A 13,068-nucleotide genomic window follows, 5' to 3' on the forward strand; every position below is an offset into this window, starting at 1 on the left:
GTGGAAGAAGCGGTGGGTAGCAGCGGAGTGTAGGAGAGAGCCAGGTTCGTGGAGGACAGAGGTCGGGTTATAGAGCAGCGTCCTTGGGTCTGACGTGTTGAGCAGGCGCGACCCTCGGGCGGGGATAAGGATAGGTAACCATGTTTCCGCGGCACCCAAGAAAGGCTCGACCGAATGGAAGCAACGGACTCGTCGAAATCCAGACCCATGACGTCAAACCTAGCATCGCGTCACGTCGCGCCCAGCCGGGAGACCGCCTGCTAGCCGCGTCCAAGCCCTTGTCCCGCAGCCCAAGCCCTCAACAGCCTGCTCACACGCTCAGGACCCTCTGCAGCCGCCCCGTTTCAAAGCATCCCGCATGCGCGACCTCACGACTCATACATCACCGTGCTTGGCGGGCCGGGTGATCTGCACTGGCAACTGTGACCCGCCTTCCGCACGCATCCCTGCTCCACTCACCCTCGCCACTCGCCGACGACGATTCCTGCCGCTCCGAGCCTTCTCCACTGGACATGCGCGTCACCCATCTACACTTGATCTTTGATCGATTTGCACGTCCTCGCACAGCTCGATGCAGCACCAAAATCAAATCGAGAGGCTGAATCCACCATCTGCTTTGTGGCTGGCGCCAGCCGAGGGGACAAACGTGCCGTGGGCCGTGGACCCGTCCGTGCCTCCTGCTCCGCGCCCCTCCGCTCAAGCCCGCTAACATATATCCGCTGCTTCCTCTCCAATCACCACCCGCATGCCGTCAGCAGCACCCGCCCAGGCCCTATCGCCGTGTGCCGTGCAGATCAGCCACACCCTGGCCAGTCCGAGGCTTCGTCCGCATCTTCGGCGCTTTATTCCGGCAACCGTGCGCATGTGATGTCTCCGTCATCATAAAAGTTATGGACCCCCGCACGGCGGCCGACAAAAGAAATTGCACGCCCACGTTTACCCGACACAAACACTACATCATCAAATTAGTGTAGGCAGTTGAATACAAGATGCGGATGTAAATGCACGAATTTCAATCTTCCATTTACACCCGGATCTTATATTTAACTACCTATCTTAAATATTTTGTTTCGGAATCTATGTATAAGGCACATGGGGTTAGTAGTTGTAAAAGAATCTAGTCTTATAAAGGCGACCGCTATACTTTTATAGGTAGACGAATCGTAAGGTTTAACGTAGATATATATAAACTTACTACTATATCTAAATATCGTCGTTGACTGCCCGCGTGGAAGAGCTTAGACTGTTTACATTTACCTTTAGACATTTGCTTCCACTACCCGCCGAAGTAAGCTTAAAATGCTGGTAACCTAATAACAGCTTTAAACCCCTTATCGCCCGTCTTATCTCTTTTCTTCTTTAATCATCTTCCCATTCCGATATACGTATATACTGGACAACGCCTTAAGCAAAAGCCAAACCACGTCGCTCGAACCCCTTTTTTTTCGTGGAGGGTCTCAAAGTCTACTCTAGAAAGCGGGTAGCTGGACCCCTCGAACCAAAGCTTACATGGACCCCTTCTAACGCCGTGGTAGAAGGGCAAACGAAGCCGACCATGGCATTCCACACCCGCCTCGGCTACGAATCTTCTCTCTCAATGTACCATCTTCGCCCACGCCGTCAACGGTATAAATTTGGTTAAAATACGAACTTCCCTGCCACACTCCCACACCGTCGTCGTGCAATACATGCCCTCCAAGCTCTTTGCCGACGCGCAGCAGGCGCTGCGCCCTACCACCACGCACCAGGCCGCGGACACGGCGTCGTCATCGTCATCCTCACCACCACCACCACCACCACCACCATCCAGATCAGCCGAAAGCATGATCCCAACAATGCGCCGGCTGATAGTAGGAAAGGGAGCCACAGCAGCAGACGACGACGACGACGAAGGAAGAAGCGGCAAAAAGCCGATCCACCGCCGCCGCCGCCGTCCAGCAGCAACGGGGACAGTCGACGTAGCCGCCGCCACATCGTCATCCTCCTCCTCGGAGCAAACAGCTCCAGCTCCTCCAGCCTTGGCATCCTTTCCCCCTCTCCCTCCCGCCTCTCCCACCTCTCCTCCCCCATCCACTCCTCCTCCTCCTCCCCCCCGCCGCCGCCCCGCCCCGATAAGAATCCCCACAATGCGACTAGCGGGGCGTATCGTAATCGACGACGACGGCGACGACGACGAAGAAGACTCAAACTCTCCTTCATCTTCTCCTTCTTCGTCCCCCTATTCTTCCCCCTCTTCCACCGCCACCGCCACGACCACCGCCTCCACCGACACCTCCCCTTCCGCATCGGCATGGGTCCCCGCCCCGCCACCGCACCACTTCAAGCGCACAAACTCCCTCCTCAGCGCGCGTAGTAGCGCGGCGAGACGCGCGAATCCGCGGCCGGGGCTGGTGATGCGGGGGAGCAAGGCGCGGATGAAGGAGAGGTCTTCTGGTGGTGGTGAGGAGAAGGACGGGGAGGAGGGGCTTTGGGATGGGGATGGGGATGGGTGGTATGTTGTTGGTGCGGCGAGCGATGAGGAGGAAGAGGAAGAGAGGGTGCTGGGGAGTGTTGGTGTTTCGGGGGGGTGGGGTTGGGGTTGGGGTTGGGCGTGGTGGGGGTCGTGGCCGAGGAGGGGCTGCAGGAGGGAGAGGAGTGGAAGGGGGAGGCCGTGCTGCGGTTCTGGTGGTGAGGGAGTGGGGGTGGATGGGTCGCGGGAGTCGTGTTGTGCGGAGTGCTTGCGGGGGGTGGGGGAGGAGAGGTTGAGATGACGATGATGGTTTGGTGTTTGGACTGGGGGACTTCTGTCTTTCTGCCTGGGAAGTCGGTGTTTGGAGGGTTGGAACGAAAGTAAATCAGGATGGAATATGGGCAGTTGGAGCAAACATCGGGACATGGCGAATGGAGTAAGCAATCGGATTATACGTAGTTTGCTGCTCTTAAAAAACGGGAAGATGACCATTTCTTCAGCATAATAATGCGGAATCTTTAGCCTCACCGTCACGGCGGGTGACAAAAGAAATATTAAGGTAGGTAGTTGAATACAAGATCCAGACGTAAGTATACGAATTTAAAACTTACATTTACATCCGGATATTATTTTTAACTACCTATCCCATGGAGAATTATTCTGTAAGGCAGATTCCATTCTGTATGTGGGTTCGGAAGAGGACTAAGGTGTGCCTGAGGCCTTGGAAGTGCCTGAGGCGCGTGAAACTTGTGCCTTCCAAACTGGTCAGTCGTGACTTCCCGACTCATTGCAACACCAGCAGATAGCTTAGTCATATGAGCAGGATATATAAGCGACCCCCGCCTCAGGGTCGCCCACCCTCTCTCCTCATTCCAATACAACACTCCTCACCAAACACCACCAAATTGCAACACGGCTTGACCGCTAGCGCCATAATGCAGCGGGCTCACTCACGAAGCTCTGCCTGCTTCCTCCTGCAGCCTCTTCACCTCCAGTCTTCATCCTGCCATCGACGCCATCTCATCCTGCACCACTACCCTGCCGCCGCCTCTCTCGCAGAGTCACGTCCCTGCAGTCGGGTCCGCAGACCACATCTTCCTCCCTGATAGATCCCTCACCAGTTCCACGAGCTTAGCCATGGTGAGTGCTCATTCCTACTCAACAGCCGTGCCCTGATCCCTCCCCTCACTCGTTACGAGGAAGCACACTCACATTAACATGCGTGCAAATGGCAGTCGACGAAGAATCTTGATTCTGAAGTGGCAGAGGCCTCCGAGCCTTCGGCTTTCGAGACCACAATCACCCAGATCCTTCGTGGACTGACCATGAACATAATGTCAATTCCCTGGAGTGAGGCCTTGCACGAGAAGCCTGTTGAGGAATGGGCAGCTCTTGTTGCTCTACACACCAACCCAGATCTAAGGAGGCTTCTCTCATCTCCGAAGCCTCCCACGGTCGACGACACCCGCAAGCTACCCTGGGTTGACACGACAAACTGGGGGTCATACGGATGTATGCTCATCGCTCCGAGCGCACAAGACCACAGTCATCTGTACGTTGGAGCGGCTACGAGCGCAAGCGGAGGTCTCAGAGAAAGAAATGCTGGACACTGTAGTCCGACCATTCTCAAGAAGGAGTAAGTGTAATCCTCTTGACTTTGTATGAGTGAGTACTAACAAAGTATAGGAAGAACTATTTCCACAGTCTGATGTACGACCGCAAGCAGAGGGGGCAACATTGGTTCACAATCGTTGCCACGAGGATTTTTACGCTCTCTGTCCGTTCGGATCCTACGACAACATCACCTACTGGGGTGCCTGCACCCATTATCCTCTTACCGATGCTTTGGTAACCTCGGTTGACTTCGCCAAGGCAAAGCAGCGCAGATACGATTACAACAAAGAGTATATCGGGCCATGGAAGGCTGCACGCGCTGCTAAGGAGACGGAAGAAGAGCGTGATGCCAGGCGGGCCCACCAAGCAGAACAACAGGCGGGTTACCGCAAACGAGACCGCCAGCTCATCGAGAAGGGACTGAAGGAGCCCAAGCCGAGAACTCCAAAAGCCCCTCCGACTGCTGAGAGACGCGAAGAGCAGAAGGACACTTGTTATGAATCGATAGTGAATTGACATTCAGCTACGTTCTATGTACGAAAAGTCTTTGATAAGGTAGAAGAAAGGGTGAAGGGGGAGGCCTGCTCTTATAGAGAGCAGGCAGCGAAGGCTGCAGATGGTGTTAGGGGCTGGTTGTCGCCGTAACGCGACTGGTGGATCGGATGGTCCTGGTGCAACTACTCGGAATTGACTGGTTCTCGAGTCGTGCTGGTGGCCGGTAGGCCCAATGGATCGTCTTTCGCAGCTACCAGGGTGACACGGTCACGGTGGGAGACTCAGAATGAAGGGTGAATGATGATGATTGCCCATATAAATATAATGATATAGTCCCCTAGCGAAGCTGAGGCCAGGACAAGATCTTATAGAGCCCCTCTCACCATCACCACTATCGTTATGGTGGTTACTACCGGTCTTCTCATCGTTGTCGTGATCTGACTCGCTGGTCGGCTGGCTGGCTGTGCGGCTCCTGAACCACCACCACCACCACTACCGTGAAACGGACGTGCGGCCTCCTCCTCCCTCGTTCCTTTAACGGTTAGGCTTTCGGAATGGGAGATCCCTCCCCTCTCCACTCCCAATTATGGTAGGGCGGATGGATCTCTTCGCTCCGTTGTTCTCGGCGGCGGAGGAGGAGGAGGAGGAGGAGGAGGAGCTCTCTCCATCCAACACCCATCCATGCACGCACGCGTGCGCCGCATCAACGACTTCCTCCTTCCCGGGATGCTCACCAGACCACCTTACCTCCTACACGTTAGATAATCCCTCCCCCGAGAGGAAGGAGGAAGGAAGGAAGGAAGGAAGGAGGATGGTCGAAATTCAAGAAGGTTTCTTCCTTTTGATTCCAGTCAGTCCCAACCCGAAAAAAAAAATTACCAGACAGGAGGGAGAGCTAAAGAGTAAAAAAAGGTACAGCATTCCTCTCTACCTATTCCAAACCCCGCCCTGCAGGGAAACCGCTATAAATTCGGAAACCAACCGTTTTTTTTTTTAAGAAAAAAAAAGAAAAGGAGATACTTAATGGTGCCTACAAATTTGACCCCCCCCCCATTTCTAAAATTTGACCCCCCCGCCCCCAATTATTGACCCCCTTCCCTCCGGGAGATTTATCTATTCTCTAATTTTCGCTACTAAATTACCATGCGAATCCGGAGAATTCACTTAAGATCTCACCGCTAGCATGCCTATCTATTAACGCGACGGTGGCTAGAACGGTGGTTGGGCTACGGGTAGGTAGGTAGCTATTGCGGGCGAGGGTTAAGTGGAAGATATTGCGGGCCCGGGCCGCGCCGGCCGGAATATTAATAATCCGGTAACGCTAAGCTAATTTAAGTAAGCCTCCGCACGGATACCCGAGGAACACCACTTTACTCTAGTTTAGTAGGGCGGAACTTCTACCAGCACCACGTCTTATATATTGGACGTATCGCGATGTAACTTGGTAGATATTAAGAAAGGCATATATAAATGCCTAGAAAAAAGTTTTATATAAATCGGAGTTAATTTAGGTGTGGTGCACGACTAGGAATGAGGGGGGGTTAATGATTGGGGGCGGGGGGGTCAAATATTGGAAATGGGGGGGTTAAATTTGTAGGCACCTACTTAATTCACTTTCACCGAAAGACGGCATAAAGACGTTAAAATCCAAACGCTAGCGTCTTATATCCGCAAAGCGCTCTTACAAGTAGCACGTGTAAGAAATAAGGAGGAGCTCATTTCAATCAGCGGCAAAGATGGTTTCTTCCGAAACGACTAACTCCTAGGTAGCATCGAGGAGAGGAGAGGAGGAAACGGCAAATGGGGGAAAAAAAAAGAAGGCAACCAGACCAGGCAGGCAAAAAAACCAATCTTGCATGAAGCATGAATAAGGTGGTGGTGGTGGTGGTGGTGGTGGTGGTGGTGAAAATCCTCGGCAGATGCCGAACGATGCTACTTTTACGGTAACGCAAGAATGTACACAGCCACCGCGGCATAAAAGAGAACCCTTCTCTTTGTGTGACATCGCCCGCCGCCTCCCGCTCGCGCTATCTCTCTCTCTCTCTTCTGATTCACTTTCTCTCTCTTTCTAAGCATGGACTTTGTTCCCCTTCTTTGCCTCACTCCGTGAATACTACTTGGCGGAATGAGGCAATGGAACCTGGGCTGACTGAACTGATATTACACAGTCCTCCGGTCCGACATGACGCGCGCAATGGTTCCGAGACCGGCGACCTCGACGACCTGCATGCGAAAAAGTGACAATTAGTCCAAGCTCTCATCTGATGCGGAAATATGGAATGAGGAAGTAGAGACACCGGGTGAGGGGGACGATATGGTGACATGGTAAGACCCAGAGAACAAGAAGGGTAAGCCAAGTTTCGCCCAGCGCGAAGCGTTGTAGTGCAACCGCGCCAATATGATCTGCAACAAGGGGAGGAGGAGGTATGTGCGAAAAGCCACAAAGAGCCGCTGCCACACGTCCGCCTTCCCGAACCGGCCATGGCGACGCCAAATGCGGCACTGTGCTGGTTTGATTTGGGAAAAAGTGGAGACGGGAACTGCCAAAAAGCCACCGCTGCACACGCGCTGAGACAGGGTGAAAAGCGTAACTTAACGTACCTTCTCGTGCCAGCTAAGCAGCACGCTCATGGCCTGGCCGCCGCCCTCGCCGCTGCCAATGCGCGAGGATATCGAAGACACTTGGGAGAAGCCGGTTGGCTGGGGCGTCAGGCTCGACTTGCCGCTGGACGGGGCGCCTTGGGACATGCCCTTGTAGCTGTAACCATGGTCAATATCCAGCCTCGCAATGTCTTCAGGTGTTGAGCCGCCTGAAAGGGGAAGTGGAACGTTGGAATTGAGCCATCACAGGAGACGCCGGCCAGTCAAAAACGCAGACAAAAGACCAGAGTGGTTCGTACGACTCTTGTCGCACGACCCAATGCGGGCATGGGATAAGACGTACAGGTACTTCATAAGCGTGTCCAGAACCTCGGGTCCGCCTTCAGACTGGTATATCCGGCCCAAGATAGGGGACATTTCCGACGCGCGGATGGACTGGAGGACCTCGATGACAGTGGCGGTGTGGACGTCCTGCGGGAGTAACATTGGGGGGTCAGCAAACGCACGCCAGGAAAAGCATCGCGCCATCCGCCGCCGCAACGGTGTGTGTGTGTGGCCGGGGGCGAGGAGAAAGCCGGCCGAGGATGGATGGATGGCTGGCCCCATGCCGCCCCCATCCCCTCATTCAGGCCACACGCGCAGTTCGCATTTTTTCTCACGCCGCCCGAAAGCAGAGCGCGTCGACTGCCCTCCTATAGCCTTTCCCGCCCCTCCCATGCCTGCGATGCTTCCAATATTTGCCGGGGCCGGGGCCGGGGCAAGCCCGCGGCGACGACCGAAGCGAACTCACCTTCCCTTGCTGATCAGCCCCGTAGGGCGCATTCTCGAGGGCACCCCTCAGCGCGCCCTCGCTGTCGCCGCCCCTGAGCAGCTGGCGGATCTGGCCAGCCAGCGTCTGCACGTCGGCCGTGGCGACAGGCACGACCGAGGGCGTCAGGGAGGCCATGTCGAAGTTGGCCGGCGAGTCCGGGTCCAGCGCATCGACGTTGATGGTGCGCCAATTGATGTTCGCCATGTCTGCGGGTGGTGGGTGCGTGGCGGCGGCGGAGCTAGCTGGGCTGCTGGGCTGCTGCGGGGAGAGGGGGGGGGATGGAAACGGAGGCCGGGGCGGCGTCGTCGGGGGGGCGGCCACTGGGCTCAGGCGGGTCGGTGAGTGTGCGCTGGCTTTTTTCTTCGCGGGCGCTGTCTGAGACCGGAGTGCAGGACGGGAGCGCGGGCGTACGAGAGGAGGCGGGGGCGCTGGCTGCTGGAGGTGAGGTAGGTCGGGTAGCTTGGGCGGTGACGACGTGGGGTGCTCGTCGCTGCAGCGGGCCGCAGGCGGGTCGCTCGCTCTTGGCGGCCGCTGCCCGTCCAGCACAACAAGCCTCGCTCCAAAAACAGCACCAACCCTGGTCCCGCGACGGTGCTGTCCGCCCCGCTAAGTCGCACAAGCAAGGGTTCGCGGCGACGCGGCACACGGGAACTGGATGCGAGATACGTGACGCCTCTGCTCGCCGAATCGGGCGGCTCGACGGGCGGCCCCAGGCGGGCGCGCTGACCGGGAAACAGGGCATGCCCGCCAGATCTCTCGCCGGCTTCATGGATGTGCCAATCGATCAGCCAGCCAGCGCGGGTGACAGTCGGCGGGACCGCCTTCCGATGCAGCCCTGTGCGACCGTCACACTCACACGCCCGCAACCCCGGGATGGCGCTCCTCCACTCCTCACGAACAGACTTGTCGAGAATGCAAATCGTGATTAGGTGCATGTTCTACTAGCCCGCCGTCTCTCCCTGTCCACACAAGTAAGACGGCAATGCTCTCTAATGATACACACAGACAAAGGCTTCCCAGACCATCTCCCCGTCGCGCCGGAATTGAAAGAACCCGATCATTCATGAATCCGAACGAGTTGCGTATTGTACAGTACAGGTCCCCAAAAAGCCGTTGCGTGTGCGTGCAGAACGAACTGCGGTGCGAAACGAAGTCTATGCCAATATTCCCAAAACGGAGGGCGAAAACAGAAGGAAACAAAAAGCCAAGAGGGTCAATAACGAAAGCAGCCCCATTTTGGTATCCCCTTTTGCGTGAGCAAACCCATGATCTAATATAACGCCTGATGAAACACTTTTGGCATGGAGAAAAGCAAGGAGGCGTCCGTCGCTACTAATGATACACTGCGGCGCAAAGCAAAGCAGGCCGCTCGCAAATCGAATCGCTCGAGGGGGTATTAAACATGTCGAAGGTAAGTCGCAGTCGCTCGTATTAAAAGTCGTAGTAACCGAGAGTCGAACGTCGAAGAAGGCCATAAAGTGTGGGGCGACAGAAAGCGGAAGACGTGCGTGCGAGGGATGGCAAGGCGTCTGCGCAGGGGCCGAGGTCAGTACTTGATGCGGTGTGCGTATGCAAGGTGTCGCCGCTTGACGGGCGCTCGGGACAAGACTTACGATGGACGATGCCGAACCCTGCGGCTTTCCTGGCCAGGACAGCGCTAGCGCGACGACGCATCACCCAGGCCAGCCAGGTGAGGAAGTCGTGCTGACTGGCTGCCGCGGGCCAGGCGACAGGCGGACACCGTGGCAGTTCTCATCTGCGCTTGGGCGGCGGCGGGTTCGTGGGCTTGGGCGTGCCGGTCGTGTCGTAGGCACCGCGGCCCATGTTGGTAGAGGCAGAGGCGGTCTCCCGGAGAATCATCTTGCAAGTGGTGGCCTGCTTAAGTGTTAGCTTAGGCTCGCACGAGACGCCGTCAGCGGCGGTCAGTCAGCGGAGGACTTACGGAAAAGACTGGCGAATGCGTGCTGGCGTAAGCGGCAGCTTTCTCAGCTGCGGGTCCGGGGCGATTAGAAAGGCGGGAGGATGCGGCCTGGGGCGGTGCGAGGCGGAGGACCGGAGGCGACAATTATCAAGCGAGGCGGGTTGGTGTCGCAGACCACAGAGGCGAACGCGGGGCGAGGAGTTGCGGGAGGAGGCCGGGGTGGGACAGGCAAGCAAACACTTGCGGCGGGAGGAGAGAGAGGAGGTAGAGAGGCGTCGCCTTGGGTTGGAGGGTGGAGGCTTGGATGCGTGGGATGGGGTAGAGGATGGGCGCCGGTGGTAGATATAGAGCATGCCCCTTTCCACCGCAAAAGCACTGCAACCTAGCTTGGCAGGAAGCGAGAGACAAATGAAATTTGGACGCATTTCGCAGACATGACATGACGTGCCGGCCGACGGCTCTTCGGGCTGTTTCAAAGGAGACCCTGCTCTGCGCAAAAGCCATAATTTCGAGCAAATGGCAAGGGGATCGACGGCACAGATGTTCCAGCAGTTCCAGCGGAAGGGATGCCCCTGGCTTGCGGTCTCGTACCTGGCATGAAATTCCGCTAACGCGAGCAGCCCGTTTCCACCACAGCACGCCGGCCTCAGCAGGGAGCGCGCCTCTGCCAACGCCCATACGCCCGCGCCAACGCTCTTGCAGTGAGCCGCGCCCTGGATGCAGCCGCTCGCCACCGCAGCAGCCGATGACACCGCGCCCGTCTGACGCTGCGCAACAGCTGGCGCGCCCCAGGCCGGCCGGCGGCCAGTGAGCCTGCCGTCAATGCGCGCTGGGCCGTGACTCGCGGCCCTGAGGCACTGAAGCCCGCTAGAACCTGACTAGAACCCGTGCCAAAGCGGGCTAAAGCGTGCTAGAAGCGCGCGGGAAGGCATCCGACGCCGCATCGATGTGCGTCTCCAGCTGCGACGCCGCCGCGGCCAACGCCCAGAGAGGCCTGCTGCCTCCCAGCCTCCAGCCTCGCCCCCCGCCGCCGCCCGGGTCGCTGGTAAGCTCGCAGCGACCCAAACCGGCGGTCGGCAAGCTGGACCATCATATCAGCGTTATCACCGCTGATTCACGGCCTGCGTCAGAGCGGCGCGCCAGCCCCGCACGTGGACTCGCTGGCCACCGTCACGGTCGTCCTTCGCCGCGCGCGCGCGCTGGGCAGCAGGCGAGCTGCTGGATGAGGCCCGGAGCAGCGCAGCACGGCGCAGCCGAGGCCCGCGCCGCACTCTCCAATCACTGCCTAGGGCTTCTGGAAGACCTCTCGAAGGCGCACGTCTCCGTTTGATCGCCTCCAACGCCCGTCCCCTTGCGGCCAGCGCAAACGCCGCCACTCTAACTGCGAACGCACACATTTCCGCCGCCGCCAAAAGCAATGCGGACCCGGTTTGCGCTGCCTGTGTGACGCGGATCTGCCTTTTGATCGCTCAAACACGTCGCATCTGCCGGATGCGCCTGCAAGCCTTCCGCGCTGGGAGCTGCGCCTATCCTTCCGCGCCTTTGTTCTGCAAGGACGGCGGGTCGCACGCACCGCGCTCCCAAAACGCCAACGACGGCTGTCTTGCACTTGTTGACCGGTCGTATCGTCGGTCGGCAAAAGACTGCGCGGCACAGACAGGCCAGCCTGTGAGCCCACAGCCCGCGCCATTTCTCGCCCTCTCGCTTGCGTCTTCCCCAGGAATCGGCCGCTCTGCGGCGCCCTGCCCGCAGCTCTGGTCCGATGAACTGCTCGCCAAAACGGTAGCCGTTGGGGTATGACGATGCCGAATACATAGGGGCCAACCTGAGACGCGACGCGGTCGCGAATAGACTGCGGCTTGCACCGCGCCCGCCAACCTAATCGGCGTGCGGAGCGTCGCGAGCGCCAACGGCCGCAAGAGCGACGAGTCGACTGCCGGCGAAGCTCATGGCGCGCACATCAATCTCCGCGTTCCGCAGCGCGCCGCCGCGTGGTGGCTGCCGGCCGGCGAGTCGCAGCGCTGTCACATCCAGCAGCGCAAAAAGAAACAAGAGCTGGCCAGCCGCGCCGGCCCAGGTGCGCTTGCGGGGATGGCCGGAAGCGCGGGAGAACGTTGCGAGGCTTCGTTAGCTCCAAGGTTGCTGCATCGGCTCTTCCAATCCGGCGGAAGCGAACACAGGGATGGGTTGGATGCGATCAGCTGTGCAGGAGGTCCCATCCCGGCCGCACGTGGCAGTGGGCCGCCGCCCTGCGAAAAGGAGGCGTCTTGCATATGCGCCGTCACCGTTACAGATGCCATCCCATGTTCAGCCTCCCCGAATCGAGAGACGCTCACGCCCCGGGTCCAGCGACACAGACAGCTCGCCCGCCGGGAGCCACTCGGACGCCTACGCGTCGCAGCTGCTGCGAGGCCAGCGCAGGGGAACCGACGGCCCCGCCTTGGCCTCTGGGAGCAACGTTTCACGCGCCAGTCCGTCATTTGGCTTCTTCATCCCAAGCCCAGCCCGCCTCTGGGATCCCCCTGGCGATCACGGCGATCGCGCTGGATGCGGCACCGTTGGCTGGCGGTGGCGCTCATTTGCTGCCTGTTTGATCAGCATCCCGGGCAGCAGCAGGCGATGCTCGCCCTCCGCCCGCTGGACCCTTTGCCCGCCCAGGGCGATGAACATGCCCGTCGCGGCCCGGCCGAGCGGCGGCGGGCTGGCGAGATTGCTAGCGAGCGCGCCTTGTTCGAGAATTTTCCGTCGTTGCGGCGATCGCCATATGGCCCATCTCGCATTCCGCCCGCTCAGGCCTCAGCTTGTCCGGGAACGACTGGCGCCGCGCAAGGTCAACCGCTGTCCCTCCCTCTCGGGGCTCTCGGGATCCAATCGCCCGGCTTGCGGGACGTCGTTGCACAAGGCTGAGCGACTCAAAGCTCGGTGAGCAAAATTTTTACCAGGCCAGCAATCCTGCCCATCCGGACGCTCCTTTTCCCAATCCGGACCATGCTCGTCTGCTGCCTTTCATCATCGATCTCCCAATGCGGCCGTCCACCAGCCGTGCTGGATCTGGTCCTGGCGGCATGGGTAGCAGCAGGATCTGGAATCTCGAAACTGTGCGTCCAGCTGCTGTGTTCCCCAGGCGCCACCCGTTGGTGAGGGAACGACAGCTGACTACCTGAGCCTGTGAGAGGT

At 58.4% G+C, this 13,068-nt stretch overlaps 2 protein-coding genes across 2 annotated transcripts; one reads left to right on the plus strand and one right to left on the minus strand.

Annotated features, from left to right (window-relative positions):
- Positions 1-3,774: 3,774 nt before the first annotated feature.
- SLS55_007693 (uncharacterized protein) lies at positions 3,775-4,579 on the plus strand (the record flags this gene model as incomplete). The annotated part of the gene is made up of 3 exons (XM_066779109.1): positions 3,775-4,085; positions 4,136-4,159; positions 4,336-4,579. The coding sequence occupies 3 exons, from the start codon at positions 3,775-3,777 to the stop codon at positions 4,577-4,579; spliced, it is 579 nt and encodes a 192-aa protein (XP_066629913.1).
- A 2,139-nt stretch (positions 4,580-6,718) lies between these two features.
- SLS55_007694 (uncharacterized protein) lies at positions 6,719-8,174 on the minus strand (the record flags this gene model as incomplete). Its single annotated transcript, XM_066779110.1, has 4 exons — positions 6,719-6,781; positions 7,160-7,316; positions 7,503-7,630; positions 7,950-8,174. 4 exons carry the CDS (start codon positions 8,172-8,174, stop codon positions 6,719-6,721), a joined length of 573 nt encoding a protein of 190 aa, XP_066629914.1.
- Positions 8,175-13,068: the final 4,894 nt, after the last annotated feature.

Source organism: Diplodia seriata (assembly GCF_021436955.1).
Source record: "Diplodia seriata strain FDS-637 chromosome Unknown scaffold_8, whole genome shotgun sequence".
NCBI lineage: Eukaryota > Fungi > Ascomycota > Dothideomycetes > Botryosphaeriales > Botryosphaeriaceae > Diplodia > Diplodia seriata.